We start from the raw sequence: 19,820 nt of genomic DNA, 5'->3' as shown, positions 1-19,820 counted from the left end.
TCAAAGATTCTGCTCGGAATGCATATTTTTCTACTGACAAAGCATGGAATTATAGAATCTTCTGAGTGGGAAGGGACCCACAGGGATCATCCAGTCCAATCCCTGGCCCTGCACAGACACCCGACAGTCCCACCCTGGGCATCCCTGGCAGCACTGTCCAAACACTCCTGGTGCCCTGGCAGCCTCGGGGCACTGCCCATTCCCTGGGGACCCAAGATTTCCCCAAGAAAATCCCCATCCCTTCCTGCTGTTACACACACAGCCCACCGTGGCAGACACACCTGTAGGAGGTCTGATCTTATGGGAATCCCTCCTTTGTCCTTCCTATCTCACCTGACAGCTCTTTGCCTGTACTAATTTAATGCAAAATGCAAATTGCTTTTCTGTTTACTTCCTTGAACAAAGTGCAAATATTCTGGCTGCAATGGAATGAGGGACTGATGGATTCTTGCAGGCTATCAGACATAACAACCCAACTCCATACAGCTGTATTTTCTGGCAGGTTATCAAAATACTTAAAATTACAAGTGTTTCAGCTTTAGGGATGTGGTCACTTTTAGTTTATGGAGGTAGAGTTGCAATAAAAGTCCTTTTGACCTATGTAATCTTCAGAGCACTTAGCTGGAAAAAGATAAATAAGGCGCAGTGATCACTTCTGGCCGAGGCTCTGAGAACAGGGATGTATTTGAGAGAAATGTGTTTTCAGAAACTACTGATCTCTGCCCGGAGAGTTTTTCATATGTGTTGAATAGCAGTTCTGTTTTACAAAGGCCTTTTCCTGTCTCTTCTTCCTGGCCATTTCAGAAAGTTTGGAAGTGCTGTTTGCACCTGCCCTAGAAATAGTCTGTTTAAGCTCCATCCCCAGTCCTCCTGCCCTTGGTGGACTGCTGTGAGTGCAATAAACAGAGACAGAACAGCCAAAATCCCTCTCACAAATGGAACTTCTCTCATCCCAGAAGTCTCCAATTCAAATGTCTCAAGCAAATCTCACGACAGCCTGCTGCTACCCTGGTTCTCTTAGAGCCATGTGATATATGTAGTTGAAACCTTTTAAAACCCACTTTTTTTTTTTTTTTTTTTTTTTTAATTTGCACAGAAAAAATGCCATTGACTATCCCAGTAACAAGTATTTGCACCAACCACACCTGCACTGCAGGGCACAGGCTAACTCTTCACAAACTCAACATGACTCCAAAGGGCTCCGAGCACTGGCACTGTGCTATATCACGAGGGATAAATTATGGCCATTTTTAACAGCAAGGTAATTTGCTTCTTGTGTTTTGCCACAGTGGAGATGAAAGGAGTCAGCTGCAGAATAGCCTCAATTTGGAAGCTATTCCAGGTGGCCTGAAATGCCACTGCAGGTGGCCCAGCACTGAGCCCACAGCCTGGTCTGGTGCTGCTGGGATACCCCTGGGCTTTGCCTTGAAGATGAAAAACCTGTGGTGTTTGAAAGGAGGAGCGGCCCTAATGTTCCTCTAACAATCCCCATGCTCTAAAATACTAAATTAATGCTATTGTTTAGTACCTGCACCTGCTTTACCTCATCCAATGTCAGCTGTTTCCCATAAACTTTTCACAAAGCCTTCCAACCTCCTTGTTGGAAGGGAAAATGGCACAGGATGACAGAAACAATGAAGAATTTGGACTGCAAAGGACCTTAAAGATCATCTCGTTCCAACCCACTGCATTAAAAGACACTTTTAATGCTCCTTTTTCCTCAAACCCTCCAAACTCTGCACCCTTCTTGGAATTGCTGCCTTTTAACTTTACCAGCTGCTTTTTATCTGCTTTATTCATTTTCTCCTCACCCAAAAAATCCCTAAGGAAGGAGTGAAGGTAAAAGAAGTGATCTAGGAAATTTTTACATAACTTCCCAAAGACAGTTTCCCCTAAATGGTTTGTATTGGCTTAGACAGCTTTTCAGGCAGGTACGGGTTTATGTTATAGAAATACATTTTTTATTTCTCTCAGGGCATGGAAGAGGAAGAAAGGAGATAATCAGTAAAAGCAAAGCCAGTGTGGTTATCAGCCATATGGCTGGTAACCACAGGGAAATTCAAATTAGTAAAAATTTGTTTCACTACACAAAGTTTTCAAATTGCAGGAAAAGGATAAAATACTTCCTAATTAAAGTCATGCCCAAATTTTCAGAGCTGGACTGAACTTGAGGCTCAAGACAGAATATCTGCCTTATATTTGCATATATAATTGGAATTAGTATTAGCTCTAGACATCAGCTTGCACACTCCTCTCATGATATTCACTCTGATAACAGAAAAAAAGCACCCAATGGCTGACCTCCACTGAGTGGATAAAACAGAGATATTCTGACTTAGAGCCTGATTTAGACTTCAGTTAGGGCTGGGGGTGTGTCTTCATACCAAAGTTCAGCTGCTGAGATTATTAGGCCCAGTGTGGTCACAAGGTGTTTTCCCAGCCCTGCACACACATCTGCATTTTGGGGACATGAATGTGGTTGTGACACAACCTGGAATGGATACTGGTTATCTTTAACAGCAGGTAGTTATCTCAATTAGTGGGGAAATCATGTGTCTCTGCAAAACAAACACTGGAATTCTGGCAATGCCACCCTTTCCTCTGAGCAAAACAAGTCCCTTGTACTCCACTTAATATTAATTAGGTGGAAGGAGCTGCTTTAGAGGGGAAAGTAAACTGAAAAGCAAAGGCATTATATGGAAAGGAGAGACTATACCTTTCTGAAATAGTGCTTTGTTTTTCATTCCCATTTGGAAGAGGTTTCTGTTCCCTGTGGATTTCCAAAGGTGACTTTTGGCCTGTGGATTCTACACTGTATGATGTGATTCCGAGCTCTTTGTAAGCCATGGAAAAGACCAGGTGAGTTTGGGCACTGTGTGAAGCCTCTCACTGGAACCCTTCATACATGACGATCCCTGTGAAAATGTGAAGCTCTTTGAGCAAAAGACCAAGCACAAATCTGAGTGAACTCCCAGAGCACTCTACTCACACTTTATATAGAGCCGAGTTTAGACCATGAAAACCACCTTTAGGCCACCCTGGACTCCACTGGACAGCTTGTTTCCAGCTGGAAACACAAGCAGGACACCTGCAGTTCTCCATGGCTGAATAAAACTGGAAGCATAATAACCCACAAGCTAAGATCTTTTAATGCACTGGCTTGTCCTAAGGGAGTTTTCTGGTTAATTTGTGACATAAAACTCCATTTTCCCACCTGCAAGACACCTGAGACAGCAGCACATTTATTTACCTGAACCAGGTGTGCTTATCCTGGGAAAGCTGAGGCATAATCCACTGGCTATGGAAACACTGGGTTCTCCTCCTGCAATACAGCCTCATGCTTGTGGCTCCACAGCCCTGGTGCCCAGGGCACAGGCATGGTGGTTCCTGTTCTTGTACCACCTCATTTATGGAATCCAGGCCTGAAGAGAACTGGGGAGGGACTTTGACAATGTGACAAGTCAAGGGCAATGCTGTGTGCCCAAGACCCTTCATTCCCACCAGAAGGGAATGTGGCCTGTGGAGAACCTGCTGCATGTCTGAGGTGGGCAAAGCCACTGCTGCAAGTGAACCACAGGCTGAGAGTGGAGGAATTTGTCTCCTTGAATATCTCAGTCCTCAAATGCCTTAGTAAAGAGTTTTGCTACTATGGGCAAACATGGTTGAGTAAACCATGGGCAAACTCGTTGAGTAAACCAAGCTGCTGCCCGCCCTCTCTCTGAGCAGGCTGTGTCACTATCACCCCATTAAATTCCACTCCAGCAGCATAAACACTGATAAAATGTGGTGATAGCACAAGGGGAATGGCTTCCACTGCCAGAGGGCAGGGATGGATGGGATATTGGGAAGGAATTGTTCCCTGGGAGGGTGGCCCGTGCCCAAAGCGCTATCCCGGTTCCCGGCCCGTGTCCAAAGCGCTATCCCGGTTCCCGGCCCGTGTCCAAAGCGCTATCCCGGTTCCCGGCCCGTGTCCGAGCGCTATCCCGGTTCCCGGCCCGTATCCGAGCGCCGTCCCGGTTCCCGGCCCGTGTCCAAAGCGCTGTCCCCGTTCCCGGCCCGTGTCCGAGCGCTGTCCCGGTTCCCGGCCCGTGCCCAAAGCGCTGTCCCCGTTCCCGGCCCGTGTCCGAGCGCTATCCCGCTTCCCGGCCCGTGTCAGAGCGCTATCCCGGTTCCCGGCCCGTGTCCGAGCGCTATCCCGGTTCCCGGCCCGGAGCGCTATCCCAGTTCCCAGCCCGTGCCCAAAGCGCTGTCCCGGTTCCTGGCCCGTGCCCAAAGCGCTGTCCCGGTTCCCGGTCCGTGCCCGGAGCGCTATCCCGGTTCCCGGTCCGTGCCCAAAGCGCTATCCCGGTTCCCGGCCCGTGCCCAAAGCGCTGTCCCGGTTCCCGGCCCGTGCCCAAAGCGCTGTCCCGGTTCCCAGCCCGTGCCCGGAGCGCTATCCCGGTTCCCGGTCCGTGCCCAAAGCGCTATCCCGGTTCCCGGCCCGTGCCCAAAGCGCTGTCCCGGTTCCCAGCCCGTGCCCGGAGCGCTATCCCGGTTCCCGGCCCGTGTCCGAGCGCTATCCCGGTTCCCAGTTCCCGGTTCCCGGTTCCCGGCCCCGCCAGCCGCCAGAGGGCGCCGCCGCCGCCGCGCGCCCGCCAAGATGGCGGCGTGTGGGGCTGCGTGTGGGGCGGCGGGGCCCGCGGGTCGGGGTCCCGGCCGGGCGGGGGTCGGGGCGGGCCCGGCCCCGGGACGGGGATCGGGGCGAGCAGGGGTCGGGACGGTGCTGGTGGCCGCGTTGGCGGTGCTCGGCTCGCTGCAAGTGGCCCGCGGCGCCGGGTGAGTGTCTGGGCACGGTCTGCGGCGGGCCGGCGGTGCCCGGTGCGGGGCTCCCGGTGCCCGAGGTCGGGCTGGCGGAGCGGCCGGGGGGCACACCGGGGCCGCGGGAGAAGCGGGCCTGGGGTGTCAGCGAGGCCGTGCCCCCCCGGGCTGCGCCGCTCTCATCTCCCCGCGTTTGCGGCCTCGGACAAGCGGGTGTTGTCGTTGCAGGAGCCCCCGCGGCGAGCCCCCGCTGCGGCCGTACCCGGCCCGGCAGCACGGCCCCCGGCACGGCCACCGGCACGTCCGGGACTGCCAGCCCGTCCAGTACGGCAACGTCACGCACCAAGCGTGGCCCGGCGACAACAGCACGGCCGGCCCGGTGGCTGTCACCAGGACGTTTGTCTCGTACATCCCCCCGGAGGGCAGCGACCGCAAGGTGATCTATGGCCACTTCACTTTCGTGAGGAACCCCCTGAGGACCTTCTCCGTGCTGGAGCCGGGCGGTGCCGGCGGCTGCCTGGCTCAACGTAGAGCCCCCGTGGAGGAGACTGCAAAGCTCAGGAGGTGTCTGGTGGCCCAGAACGGCGGGTACTTTAACATGGAAACTGGAGAGTGCCTTGGGAATGTTGTGAGCGATGGAAGGCTGGTGAGAAACTCTGGAGGCCTACAAAACGCCCAGTTTGGCATCCGGAAAGATGGCACCATGGTGTTCGGGTAAGAGCTGGGGGGTGTTTGGAGAATGCTCTCTAGCCTGAAGACTTTCAGGCATCACTGGGCGGGAAGCTCATCCCAGCACTGCCTCCTTGGCCTCCCCAGTTAGAGCAGAAACTCACCTGGATTGCTGAAGCTAGGGGTGTTCTAGCTGTACCTCATGGAGCTATCTCTGTGGCCCTTGGCTCCTGTCCTAGGATGAAGAGAAGCTCAGTAAGTTATGATCTCCAGCTGTTTAGGTTCCAGTGTCTCCTCTCCCAGCTGCAGCAGGGACCCTGGCTGGGGTAGAAGGGGAGAGGGCTCTGTGTTCCCTGCAGAGGAGACACAGAGTGGGGTGTCTGTGCTCTGGCTGCAGTACAGAAAGGCTGGGTTTGGAAGGGACCTCAGGAGGTGCCTCATCCAGCACCCTGCTCAGCACAGGTTGGATGGAGTGGGCTGCTCAGGTCCACGTCTGGTTGGATTTTTAACATCTCCAAGGATGGATACTCCATATCCTCTCTGGGCAAACCTGTGATTGACCACATTAACACTTTTTTGGAACACTTCAAGGGAGGTGACTCCACCACTGCCCCAGGCAGCTGTGCCAGTGCCTGACCACCCTTTCCATGAAGGAATTTTCCCCATGTCCAACCTGAACCTCCCCTGGCACTTGAGGCCGTTCCCTCTCAATCTGTCCCTGTCCCTGGGAGCAGATCCCAAACCCCCCTGGCTGTCCCCTCCTGTCAGGAGTTGTGCAGAGCCACAGGGTCCCCCCTGAGCCTCCTTTTCTCCAGGCTGAGCCTTTTCCCAGCTCCCCCAGCCCCTCCTGGTGCTCCAGCCCCTTCCCAGCTCTGTTCCCTTCCCTGAACATGTTCCAGCCCCTCCGTGTCCTTCCTGTCATGGGGGCCCAGGACTGGAGGTGCCTCAGCAGTGCCCAGCACAGGGGGTGGTCACTGCCCTGGTCCTGCTGGTCACACTGTGCCTGGTCCAGGCCAGGTGTCACTGGCCTTCTTGCTCACCTGGGCATGTGACTCTCCCCAAGCAGATGGAGACAGAAGTTCTGATGACCCTCTGATGAAGAATATTTGACTGACAGACTGTAGTGCTCCCTGAAGTGCAAGGCTGCGGTATTCACACATCCTTTGAACAGAGACACAGATTTTCTCAGGATTTTCCTGGGAAAGTCTGTGTCTCTGTTCAAAGGATGTGTGAATACCACACAAGGCCTCCAGGAGCTGCCCTTCCCCAGCAGCAGGAGGATCCTAAACTCCAAGAAGGGTTCTGAGGACCCTTCTGCTGGTCTCAGAAGATGCAGCAACAGCAGTCTGGGAGTTGCATCCTCCACCTCCTGGTAGCTCACTCCCTGGCCTCAGGAGGGATCCCTGCAAAGCCACACTGAGCGTGCCAAACCAGGGCTTTGTCCTGCAGCCATTCTGGCAGCCCTGGGTACCATGGCCTTGATTTGTGTGAGAGAGGTGTTGGGTGGGTGTCCCTTCAATGAGGGGGCTTCTGCAGAGGGGACCAACAGCAATTTCAGGGTCACTCGAGTCCTTAACCTCAGCTCTGCCCTGCTGCTCCCCAGCTCTGGCAGGATGTCCCTGTTAAATGGAACTATAGTGATGTTTGGTGGCATTGTGCCTTCCAAACCATGATCAGACAAATAGTTTGGGTGTAAGTAATTTTGGCTGTCAGGACAGTGGGGAAAGTCGAAACCCTGCATCACACCCAGCAGGACACAGCCCAGGGCAGTTACTCCACCCTGCAAAGCTGCTGCTGCTCCCTGGGCTGGCAGCGGGTGAATCCAGGCTTTAAAAGCTGTCAGGCTCTGCCCAAACTGTTTTTTAGTTTGATCTGCTTTCAGCCACGTCCACGTTCTCTCCTTTTCCATGGGAAAAGGGAATTAGTTTTGCATGTTTTCCATTGAGGTATTTGCAATTACGCCTTTCTACAAAGCTTTGTTTGCCCACAGTCATGGATACTGAGCAAAAGTTGAGCATCCAGCTCCCACAAGACATCAAAAAAGTCATTTTTAAACCCGAAACCTCTGGCAGAGCACAACTGTCCAGCTCCAGCCCCTGCTCCTATGCCTCAGTTGCAAACATCCCCCAGGCTCCCATGAGGCAGGTGTTCCTCTCACCCTAATTCAGGAGAAAGCAGTATCCCTCGGGAAGCACCCTGTGGTGGCACACAACACCTGAGCATGAAGCTGGTACCTGAACAATCCTTTTGCTGTCTGCAGTAGCAGGGAAACCTCCTTCCCAGTTGGCAGGAGCAGGTGGCATCCAGTGCAGCTGCAGGCGGGCTGGATGCTGTGGCTCCAAATGCTCTCCAAAGCTGTTTGGTGTCACATTTTTGGAGAATAGAAGCTGACAGGCAGCAAGATGTTACAGCTGCTTCCACATATCCCTGAGTATTTGGCAGTGGCTCTGTCCTTGTGTACTGCCAGATGCTTTCTGCTCTTGTTAACCTGGCTCAGATCCACTTGCCACATTGCTGCCATTGCTGGCCACGTGGAGGCACAGTGGCCTGGGACCGTCATTAGCTGTGGGATTGTGTAGAGGAGCAGAGAACAGGGGCTGCTCTGGCTCCTAAAGTGATGTTTCACACTGCTTGGCCCTGGTTTTGGATGCAGCTGTTCTTCATTCTGTCTTTTCCTGCTCTTCTCCCTGCTTAGGAGCCTGCTGGCAGCAGGAGAGGCTTTTCCGTGACGTGACTGTGGGTAACCCTGCTGCCTTCTGTTCCTAGTTACCTGTCTGAGGAGGATGTCCTGGATCAATCAAACCCTTTTGTGCAGCTCGTGAGTGGGGTGGTTTGGCTGCTGAGGAATGGAGAGGTGTACATCAACCAAAGCCGGGTGGCCGAGTGTGGTGACACTCAAACCACAGGTGGGGCCTGGCTTCAGCCTGCCATGGACTGTCCTTCCCCTGGGGCTCTGGGGAGAAGGGGCACCTAGGAAGTCAAACTTCATAGATAATGGAATAGTTTGGGTTTGAAAGGACCTTAAGTGATCTTACTCCACACCCCTGCTGTGGGGAGGGACCTTCCACTGTCCCAGGTGGCTCCAAGCCCTGTCCAGCCTGGCCTTGGACACTTCCAGGGGTCCAGGAGGAGCCACAGCTTCTCTGGGCAACCTGGGCCAGGGCCTCACCACCCTCGGAGCCAAGAATTCCTGTCCTGTCTAAACCTGTCCAGAGAAACTCAAAGCAGGTGCCTCTTACAGGAGTGTAAAGCCAAGGGATTGTGAATCCCCTGCTTTGTGCTTGTGCCAGACAAAAACTTAATCAAGAGCACTGTTACAGGGCTTGGATGAAGAGAGGAGGCTGGGCTGTGCTCTCCCTGTGTTTCAGTTCAGATGAGGCCCTTGCTGGGAGCTCTTTTGCAGACAGATGTCTTTTAGCAGCCCATCCTGTCCCCCAGCTGAGTGTGAATTGTTCCCTGTCCTGCAGGAACCTTTGACAGGTTCATCAATGTGATCTCAGCCAGGACTGCGGTGGGACACGACCGTCAGGGCCGCCTGGTCTTGGTTCATGTGGATGGACAGACAGAGTCCAGAGGGTAAGGGCTTAAATTCCTGGCACTGGAGGGGTACTGCAGCTGTCAGGGACATGTTCAAGGCAGAGACTTGCAGAGCTCAGGAGAGCCAGAAAAGGCTCACAGAGCCTTCCTCAGGGTGCCTGGGATGGGAAAGCTTCCCCTCACAGCACAGAGAGCAGCAAGCTCCTGATCTGACAGCTTCACTGAAGGCAAATAACAAACAACCTCTGCTTTGCAGGGTCAACCTGTGGGAGATGGCAGAATTCCTGAAGCAGCAGGGAGTCATCAACGCTATCAACCTGGATGGTGGAGGCTCTGCCACGCTGGTCCTGAACGGGACCCTGGCCAACTACCCCTCTGAGCACTGGTGGGTGCTGCCCGGGGTCCTGCAGCTCCTGTCGGGGTGCAGAGCCCAGCCCCACGCCCTGGCCTGGCTGGGAGGGCACAGCAAAGGCAGGTGACAGGGTCTGCAGGAGAGGGCAGCTCTAGAATTTAAGGAGATTGAGTGGCTCCATGTTTTTTCCACTTAGTCATCAAGGATTAAAGCTGAGCTGGTTCCAGACAGGCAGCAAAGCTGTGGCTGTGACGAGTGGCTGATGTGGGAATCGGATAAGGCAGCAGCTCTTAGTCTGGGAGATTCAGAGCTGCACATCCATGGGAATTAGCAGAGATCTGTCAGCAACTTATTATTATGGAAGAGGAACACTGACTTGGAGACCCTGCCCTTCCTCACTGGAGTGAATCTAAAGAATATTTTGTTTTAAATTCAACTTTTTAGTCACTTCTGACTGTAAACATGAAGGGATTTAACATTCAGTTGCCATAACTACAGTGATATAATTAATATCAAAGCAAATAACGTTCAAGAAAATGTGTGCTGGGTGTCAAAATGAGGGAAGTTGGGACTGCTTTAAGGGGTCTGTGTTGCTTCTGTAATTCCACGTTTGAAATTGTACCTATCAGATGGGATTTATAACTCAGCTAAAACGTTGACTCCAATGCAGTTTATTGTTTATATTTTCCCAGTATTAGTGTTCATGTTTGGCAGTGTGGCTCAGGAGGAAATCTGGGTTATGTAACGGGTGTTGTGTTGGGCTGGGCAGTGCAGGGTGAGCTCAGGCTGTCCCCTCTGCTGTCCCCAGCTCCTTTGACAGCATGTGGCGCTGTCCCCGGAGCATCTCCACCGTGGTGTGCGTGCACGAACCGGGCTGCGACCCGCCCGACTGCAGCGGCCACGGGCTCTGCGTGGCCGGGCACTGCCGCTGCGACAGCCCCTTCTGGGCAGGTCCTGCCTGCGACACCTTGGACTGCGGCCCTGCCAACTGCAGCCTGCGCGGCGTCTGCAGCGCCGGTGAGTCCCTGTGCGGTGGCACCGAGCGGCCCGGGGCGCAGCAGCGGGGCAGGACCTGGCCGCGCCTCCCTGGGGAATATCCCTGGGGAATACAGTGTGCCTGCCACCAGGCACCAGCTGGCTGGGTGGGGCTGCTTCCCCTCTCCAGTATCCGAAGCACAGATGGTCAAAACGCGTTCCCTTTAGGAGCCAGTAGCAGGGCTGGAAACTTAAAGCTCTGTGCCTCAGTTTACTTTTCTGCCCCAGGGTTGTGCTGTGGGTTTGTTGTGAGGCTGCTGATGGACAGGGCTGTGTATTATGCTGTGTGACAGCAGCTGCTTCTGTCCCCTGCCCTTCCTGTTCCTTCTTCACCTGCCTCTCCTACTTCATAATTTTTACAAGTGTGCAGTTGCTACTGTCCCATGAATCTGAACCTAGGGATTGCTGGAATGTCTGCCCCCAGCTTCTGCCCCTCTGTGCCCAGTCCTGTTACCCTCTTCTTGTCCTCCTGACTCCACTCTCATTCAAGTGTGCCCCAGTGCAGTGGCTGGGCAGAGCTCGGTGGGTGCAGGTGTTGCCAGTAGCTGCCCCAGAGTTGATCCCAGGGATTCTGCTGCTTTTGGCAGCTGGGGAGGGGGTGTGTGAACCCACCCTTTGTGTGGGTGCAGGGTTCCTCTTCTGGGGGTTTGCTGGCAGGGGTAAGAGGGCACCTCAAGAGGCAGAGGCTCCTAATTTCAAGTCCTTGCTGCTTGCAGGTGTTTTGTTGTCAGTAATGCCTGGTCCATGTTTTTGTAGCTGGATGCCTGTGTGACGCCGGCTGGACTGGCAGCAACTGCACTGAAGGTAAATGCTGACTGCTGCTCCACTGCCTCTTCACAGCCAGGGAGAGGGCAGTGGGAGCCACTTTCAACAGCTGCCTGCCCAAGGGGGCAGCAGGAAGGGGAAAGGCCACCCTGTGGGCTGGGCTGCTCTGTTCTGGCAGTGCATGTTTAGTTGCAGCTGGAGCATCTGCAGCTGGCTTGGGGGGAGACACTCAAGTCTTGGCTCCTTGTTCAGGGCACACACTCAGCTTATTGCTGAGCATCCCTCCACGGGGGTGAGCTGTGGCTGTGTGCTGGGATTGCTCAGCTCTGCTGCCAGAGCCCTGCTGACACCTCTGCTTGTCTCCTGCAGCTTGTGCTCCTGGTTCCTACGGGGAGTCGTGCAGCCAGAAGTGCCGGTGCCAGCACGGCAGCTCCTGTGACCCCGTGCACGGAGCCTGTTCCTGCCCTGCCGGCTTCTACGGCACCAGCTGTGAGCACGGTAAGGGTCTCAGCCACCTCTGGGGCTGGGGACAGCCTTTTCTGTCACCTCTGAGCCACCTCTTAGGTGCAGTTGTGCCAGGGTAGCTCAGGCCTGAACATCTCCAGCTGGCTCCCAGCTCTTCTGGGCCTGCCTGTCCTACCCAAATGGGCTAAAAGGGAGAGGAAGGAGCAGAGAGGAAAGAGGAGTTTGCTTCATCAATGGAAAATTGTGGATTCCTGTTTAGTCTTAGCCCCAAAGAACTGCATTCATTTCCCAGTGCTCCTGAGTGAACACAAAACATCTTCTGCTCCAGGGTGTTGCACCAGGCCCTGCTGTAGCCCAGGCTGCAGTGATGCAGGTCAGTGCCTGTGGAATGCTCCAGAGGGCTGTCCTGCCGTCCCACCCTCACACTACTTGTGCCAGTGCTAAGTGTTCTGCCTGGTAACCACTCCAGGTCCCCCTGTGTCTGAGTGAACAATTTAAATACAGGGGGGTGTGAACTTCCTGGCTACCTGATTCTGTCACTGATGTTCTGTTCCAGCCTGGGAACACTCAGCCAATCCCATCTCAGAGGTGTTGCTCAGAGAAGCTGTGGCTGCCCCATCCCTGGAAGTGTCCAATGTCAGGTTGGACAGGCCCTAGAGCAACCTGGGATAGTGGAAGATGTCCCTGCCCATGGCAGGGGGTAGGAGCAAGATGAGCTCTAAGTCCCCTTTCAACTCAAACCATTCCATGATTCTGTGATCCCAGTTTTACACAAACTTCCCTCTGAAGCACACCAAAGAGCAGCCTTGAACTCCCAGCACGGAGCTCGCAGGCTGCTGCAGCTGTGGGCTCAGCTGAGCTGAGGGAGCTGCAGCCTGGGTGGCCTCAGAGCAGGTGGAGCTTTGGCAATGACCAATCCCTTTGTGATCCCATCCCCAGAGTGTCCCCCGGGCTGGTTTGGGCCGAGCTGCCAGAGCCGCTGTGAGTGTGACCACTCGTGTCCCTGTGACCCCGAGACTGGCAGCTGCAACATCACCCACCACGGGGCACTGCAGGACCACTTACACAGAGGTATGTGACTGCAGGGGTGGGGTTTGCATAAAAGCTGGAAGAGCAGATTTAGTGCATAATGGTGTTTGCTTAGTCACCAACTCTGCTTTACCTTGCTCTTCTTTAGTGGAATTTTACACCCTGCCCCATTTTTCTTCCCTCTTCGTTTTCCAGCTGGACAGTGTTTGGCTTCCCAGAAAAAGGAAAAGAGCAAAGAAAAGTTCTCTCTGTCAGAGTAAGTGTTTGGTGCTCACTGTGCATCTCAGAGGCTGGGGGTGTTCAGTCTGCAGAAAAGGAGGCTCAGGGGGGACCTTGTGGCTCTGCACAGCTCCTGACAGGAGGGGACAGCCAGGGGGGTCGGGCTCTGCTCCAGGGAACAGAGGCAGAAAAAAGGGAAACAGCCTCAAGGTGTGCCAGGGGAGCTTTATGTTGGATATTGGGGAAATTCCTTCACAGAAGGGTGGTCAGGTAGTGGCATGAGCTGCCCAGGGAGGTGGTCGAGTCCCCATCCCTGGAGGGATTTAAAAGCTGTGTGGATGTGGCAGCTGGGGGCATGGGTTGGTGCAGTGCTGGGAGAATGGTTGGACTCTATGATCTTGGAGGGCTTTTCCAACCTAAATGATTCCATGGTTCTGTCCTGCCTGAGAGCAGGCCCATGAACTTGGGAGCACAGAGAAGGGAGGGCAATCCTCTGCACACCTGGGCACACAAGCCACAGGTGAGCTGCTGGTGACGTGATCTGTGTGTCCCACAGAAGCTCGTGGCTCTCCCTGAGCGCTGCCCTGGCCCTGCTGCTCGTGCTGAGTGCCCTGGGGAACGTGGGGCTGGTGCTGCAGGGGCGGCGGCGGCAGCAGGACCGGGACTATCGCTACTACCCCCTGAGGGACATCAACGGGGACACCCCTCACAGCCCCACCTCTGCTGCCTGGGACCAGGAGGATATTCAGGAGCCTGAGAACACTCAGGAGCCCGAGGACACTCAGGACCCAAACCAAGAGTTCCTTTAGAATCATGGATGGGATGAGGTATTTCACCCTGCATTGCCCCTCAGCACCGACTGGGAGCCTCAAACTGCTGCCTGAGGAACCTCAGCCCAAGAACTGCCCTGCTGAGGCTGTGGTTTCCTCTCCTCTGCTGCCCCAGCACCCAGGACTGCAGCACTAGGGGATGCAGGACACCCCTTGGGTGAGGGAATTCCACAGCTGCAGCAGGAAAGGAGATGGGCTGGTTCCTTCCAAAACTTGAGGGAAACAGCTGAGGGATGCAAGTCACAGGCACCTCTGTAAGATCCCTGCTCACCCGAGCAGTGCTTTTTAAATGCTAGTTAAACTGCCTCTAGTACAAAGCTGGGCTTAAGGGTATTAGTCAGTGTCTGCCCTTCCTTGCTAAGCTCAGATTTTAATCAGAGAAGTGACCAAGTTTGTTCTAAAATGTTGAAGCAGGTGAAGCACCCAGAGCCAGCAGAGCCCTCCTCTCCCAGCCGTGGTGGGGGCTTGGGTGACATGCAGGGCTGTGACAGCCCCTGCAGGGCTGGAGGGTTTTCTGACCAGCCTCAGGCCAGAGCAGCCCCAGAAGCGTGATGGGTGCTGTGTTTTGGGGCAGCTCCTGCAGCACAGCACCAAAAAAAGCCCTCTCAGGTCCCAGGTTCCATTTGTGCATCTCTCAGGTCCCAGGAGCCAAAGGCTCTGCCCAGCTCCCTGAGGGACCCTGGCACAGGCTGGAGCTGCCCCCGTGGGGAAGGGCACAGACAGGGAGAGCCTGGCGTGGCTGGAATGGCACGAACTAGGCTGCCCTACCCCAGCTGGGCACTCCTCAGAGGGACCAGCCAGGATCTCAAGCACCTCCTCTGGAATCTGGAACACATCTTGCACAGTTATGTTCAAACAGTGTTTGAGTTTGCTTCCCCGTGAGGGAAACCCAGCCTTGGATGAGCCCCTTGGATGCTGCAGAGGGGTGAGAGCCTGTCTGAGCCCCACACATCTTTATGCACTCACTCCCTTTTTACCTCTCCAAGTAAAGGATGTATAATTTCTGTGCCAGTGTTGGCATCAAATCAGCCTGTAACCAAGAGACTCTATTTTTCTATGATTTACAGAAACTTGAATAAAGTCTTTTAGTGCTACCTGCCTGAAACTCCAAATTCCTGATGTGCAGCTGCAGAAGGAGCTGATCCTTTCTCAGTTAACTTCAGCCACCCAGTGGAACCCAGGGGCTCTTTTATTTTTAATAACACCCACACTGTAGAATGCGCTGTTCCAGCTCACTCTGTGCTAGAAATTAAACAAAAGATTCTGGTTCTGTAGAAAAAAAGCCCAAACATTATAGTTAAAAAGAAGGGAAAAGTGAATACAAGCCTTATCCGTGCTTCTGGGGGCAAAGAGTGTAGCACACAGGCTTGAATTTTCACTGCCCTGCAATTTCAACAGCTGAATCAAACAATTCCACATGTTCTCAGAGATGTTTTATTTCCCACATACCCAAAAGTACAGCTCTGCCAGGACCCACAGACACCAGCACAGGAGGACATCTGTTATTTCAGTGCCCTGCAGTGGGCTCTTACGGGAAGTTAGAGGGTTTTGGCTGAGAAAAATGAGGATTTCAATGTATAAAACCAAAGCCAGCTGCAAAGGAAAGAAAGTAAGTGCTACTAAAAAAATTAATGCCCATTTAACTTAGGTGTAACTGAAATCTTGGAAGTGGGTGTTGGTGCCACTAAAAGCCAGCAAACGTGACTTGACTCCAATTTCACCTTCCAAGAGAGGAATAATCAGATGCAAGGAGCATCACAAAGGTGTTGGAGGAATATTAAAGCTAATTGCATGCAGGAATCTTTGACAGCCACTGTCAAGTGAATCTCTAATAGCTGTTCCTTGCATTAATTGCTCACAGTACAAACATTTGGGACATTAAAGCAGTGTGAGCTCATAAAATGCCTATTGAAATAGGGATTCCCTGCCTGGAGCAGGGTTGGCCTCAGCCCCAGCAGCTTCCCAGCCCAGTGTGGACAGCTGGGCTCACTACTTCCTACTGGGAATTGTGAGTAGATTGTGGCATTTCAAACTCTTCTGCCGACAAAGCAAATTGGGATGACAAACTGTTATTCACAGTTCCTGAAAGGGAACAGACAGAACCGAAGTGGCTGAGCAGAGGAGCACAGCTGCATCTCAGTCACTCGTGATTCCCCAGCCTGGTCACCGGCGGGAATTCTGTTTCCAGCAGTGAGTGCAGACGCTGAGGAAGGATGGAGCTGCTGCGGTGCCTTCCTGTGAAAGCCCCCAGAGGCAGCGGTGACACAGCGGGGCTGGAGCCGTCCCTGGTGCCCCGGGGGCTCAGCCCTCCTCATCCTCCTCCTCCTTTTCACATCGGAGAGCAGCAAAACGTGGCTCAGGACTGTGCCCTGAACGACAGCCGAGGCCATCCAACATCCATCCTCCCTCTGTTTGCCCTTCCCAGCCCTGGGCAGAGCCCAGGGAATGGGGCAGAGCTGGAGAACTCACTGGCAATGGAGGTGTCACATCTGGCTGTATTTAACTGGGACCCCTGGCACAGCCCTTGGCACCTTGCACACTGTCCTGCACTCCCCACCACCACAGGATGGCACCAGCTCTGAGGTAGGTGTTGTGTTTGCATAAGGAATATCTGAAACAGGGAGAGCCCCGATGGACTGGGAGCCAGTTTTTAATTAGCAGCTCCTTCCCTGCACACAGCCCGAGCTCAGCGGCCTCGCTGCTGGGGGCAGAGCAGGGAGGGCTTTGCTGCATCACCCAAAGTGAGCCCATTTCCTCAGCTTCTGGCTTAGGAAATTTCTGAGGATCCAGAACCCCTCCCAGCCTCAGCTCACCGTGAAGAAAACTCTTGAGTTTATTTTCTAAAGCACAATGATGTTGTTTGAAGGAGGAAAAAGTGATGCAGAAGAATTCTGTCTGATATCTGCAGTTCACAAGGTCAGGTTTAGAAAGCACAGCATCCAGGCTGTTGCTCCCTTTCTCCTGCTAATATTCTGGAGAAAAAGGAAAAAAAAAAAGAATTATTTAAATTGGTTTCCAAGTAAATTATCGGGTGGGATAAACCAGGCAGCCTTGCCAAGGAGAGGTCACAAGCTGCTTCACAGACCTGTGCCATGATCTCTGATAGGCAGAGGAGTGGTACTGCCAAGGGACAAGAGGAAAATCTGGGATTGGGAGATCCCCAGAGCCAGGAACACTCTGTGGAACCAGCCCTTGACTTCACCCTTCAGAGATCTGCTAGGGGCCAAGTTCCAGGTGCTTCACTGACAGAAGTCAAACTTCTGGTGAGCAAAAAAACCCAGCATATCCCATATTTCAAAATAAAATTACAAAAAAAATATCCAGGGCAAAGAAAGAGATTCTTACTCAGAGCAAACCCAGGGAACAGGAATGTTGCCACTGTAGGATGTGAGCAACCACCTAAGAAGGGAAGGTAAAATCCTGAAACAGCACAGGAGACAGGGCTGGGTTTGCTTCTGGGGCTTTGGGAGTCTGAAACCATTTCTAGAATGAGATTTTATTCTGGGTCAAGGATTTTCCATGAGGGATACATGCATGGACTTTGCTTCCAGAATTCCTGACTTTCCAGAGGAAAGGTATGAATTGCATTTACATTTGTCCCTCTTTATCAGACTCCAGTTATGCTGAAATGCCAGAGACAGAAGTTTCACTTGTCTGGGAGAAACATTAAAGTCTATGGAACAACTGAGAATTGGAAATCAGAACTTCCCTGAGCTCTACATAATCAAGTTACCTGTTCACAGGGAGAGATGCAAAGTGCAGAGTGATTCCCTTGGCTCCAATCCTTAAAAAACCCCACCAAACAACTCAAAACCATATCAAGTTCTTTGTCTCCCATTGTCCCAAATATTTTGGCTCTTTTCTCCTTTGGCAGAGCCTGGTGCTTCAAATCCAGTGATTAAAAACGAGGGTGGGAAGGAACAACTTCACAGATTCTTGAATAAAAACTTGGTGAGTATTTGACCCCTGCTCTCGTTTTTTTCACCTGGACAAGAACATGGATAACTTTGCTCCCCAACCTGACTATAGGAACAATCAGAGATTAGGGACAAATGTGGCATTTTGCTGTGTAGGAAGACAGTGCATCTTCATGATAACTCCTGAACTCAATCCTTGTTTCTTAATCCTAAAAAACAGTCTAAAAAAGCACTGGACTCTCACCTTTCCTTGCAAGGAAGGTGACACAAGCCCTTACCCCACTGCAGCCCTTTTGCAAGCACATCCAGTGATTATAAAAATCAGGACCCAAGCAGAAAGATTACTTGGGATTGAAAACAATCAGTTATTCCTTTCTAAAACAAAGTTCATCTCATTAAAAAAAGGTGACTGTATTTAATAAATAGTCATTTCTGACATAATAAGTTAAAAATTAATTTAAAATAAGCTAGTATAGAATAAATAGGCTTCAGTAAGTGCTTACATATATACATGCCTCTCTGAATGGTTTCAAGTGAGCTCATGTTTAAAAGAAGCAAGTTCTGTAATACTGCCAGAAAATCTTGTGCCTTCAGGAAATCAAATATTGCTTTTCTTAGCCCTTTAGGACTGGATTCAGTTCCCATCCACTAGGGAATGGGACAGACCTACTCATTATTGCTGTAAACCTGAGTAAAAAGAAACAATAGTTTGAAAGATGCCACTCACTGCAGGCAGAGTCAATGCCTGGAATTTCTAAAAAAACCATTTTGACTTTGTTTCTCAGCAGGGTTTAAAAAATGCAACACATTTCCCAGAGCATCCTGCCAGACCAGAAGAGGTTTTTGGTTTGATTTCTGAACTATCCTACCTGTACCCAGGTGTTGGCAGTTCCTTCCAAGGCCCTGCCCTGGAATGCCCACTTGACTGTCCAGTGTGGAGCCAGTACCCTGTGGGCACCCAGGACATTCCCTTAGTTTTGCCACCCAGGAATTATCTAAAGGTCCAACAGGTAAGGCAACATCAGCCTCCTCTGGGGAAAGAACTGATGGGAAGAGCCCTTTGGAGTGGAGTGGATTCCTGCAAACTCCCAGGCACCCAAAATCCACAGGTGCTGAAGGAGGCTACTGAGAAACATGCAGCTGACCCAAAACTCCTAAAACTGCCCTTGGAATTTCAGTTTTTGTGGTTGAAGCAGCTCCCAGAGGCCTCTCTGTGTCCAAGTGGCTGCGGCTGCCCCACGGCTCAGCCCTGGAGCTCTTTGGTTTGGGGCTGGAGCAGCCCCAGGTGCCCCTGTGCTGCAGCCTTGGCTCTGCTATCTGGAGAGGTGGGAGCTGCTCTGGGACTGGCTGGAAGATGTGGTGACTCCACTCAGCTGGGAAAAGCCACTGTTGCAAGATTCCAGGCTCGACATGGATCCCCTGGGACAGGACAGAACAGATGTGCTGTTAGGAAGGCAGCAATTAAGGGATTCCTCCCACAGATCAGCTCCCCCTCTCTAACACTTGCACAAGTGCTTTTTGGCCCACTATTTCCCACTTGCTCTCTAAGAATCTCTGTGTCATGATGAAAAATTAATCAGTCAGAGACATTTTTTCCCATTTACAGCTATTCCTTGTCTCTGACTATTGTTCCGGGGAAAGGGACACAGCTGGAGCCTCTGGGAGCTGTCCCTGAGGCGAAAGGAAAGCTCCAGAGCACCCCAAATGCTTGTGAACCCAAGGACTCCAGACTCAGCACCTCCAGCTCCTCCTGCCAAAAGCAGCCTGGGCTCAGGAAGAGCCCCAAGGAAGAGCATGACTGGAGTGAGGGATTTCTGCTCCTCTGACCCCACAGGACCTGGCCAGGTCACACCTCAAGCAACCACCTTCAAGTCTGCTCTGCCCAATGCCTCCTCCAGCTCTAGGGAGAAGACAAGGACCTGCAGAGAGCTCAGATTAACAGGAGATGGGGAGGGGGCCAGGCACACCCTGCCAAGGCTGGCTGTTCACCTCTGTTCAGAAGTGCTCATCCTTCTCAAGTGCCAAGCAAAGTCATCTGGGAAATAGCCCAGCTGATATTTAAATTACTCCAAAAGCAGCTTCTCAAAGTATTCCCAACTAAGATAAAAACCCTCTTGAGTTAAAAATCTCCTGCTCTTCAGGCAGCTGCAAGCAAGACCCAAAGCACAAATTTCACTGGTGGACACAGATTAAAGGGAACTTTTA

General features: G+C 52.6%; 2 protein-coding genes across 3 annotated transcripts in view; one reads left to right on the top strand and one right to left on the bottom strand.

Annotated features, from left to right (window-relative positions):
* Positions 1-4,606: 4,606 nt before the first annotated feature.
* NAGPA (N-acetylglucosamine-1-phosphodiester alpha-N-acetylglucosaminidase) lies at positions 4,607-14,792 on the top strand. Its single transcript, XM_030284587.4, has 11 exons — positions 4,607-4,815; positions 5,026-5,511; positions 8,233-8,372; positions 8,934-9,042; positions 9,260-9,388; positions 10,164-10,372; positions 11,147-11,194; positions 11,525-11,653; positions 12,560-12,691; positions 12,845-12,905; positions 13,425-14,792. Exons 1-11 carry the CDS (start codon positions 4,640-4,642, stop codon positions 13,675-13,677), a joined length of 1,872 nt encoding a protein of 623 aa, XP_030140447.4. The 5' UTR covers positions 4,607-4,639; the 3' UTR covers positions 13,678-14,792.
* Positions 14,793-15,116: 324 nt separating this feature from the next.
* Positions 15,117-19,820, bottom strand: part of SEC14L5 (SEC14 like lipid binding 5) — a 39,280-nt gene continuing 34,576 nt past the window's right edge. For both annotated transcript variants that reach the window (XM_004175009.6, XM_030284586.4), the window contains exon 17: positions 15,117-19,034. In XM_004175009.6, the coding sequence (XP_004175057.3) occupies positions 18,929-19,034 (106 nt within the window). In that variant the 3' untranslated portion in view covers positions 15,117-18,928. The remainder of the gene's footprint in view (positions 19,035-19,820) is intronic.

Source organism: Taeniopygia guttata, chromosome 14, assembly GCF_048771995.1.
Source record: "Taeniopygia guttata chromosome 14, bTaeGut7.mat, whole genome shotgun sequence".
NCBI classification, from domain to species: domain Eukaryota; kingdom Metazoa; phylum Chordata; class Aves; order Passeriformes; family Estrildidae; genus Taeniopygia; species Taeniopygia guttata.
The sequence above is the reverse complement of the archived record's forward strand: the minus strand, read 5'-3'. Positions and strand labels throughout refer to the sequence as shown.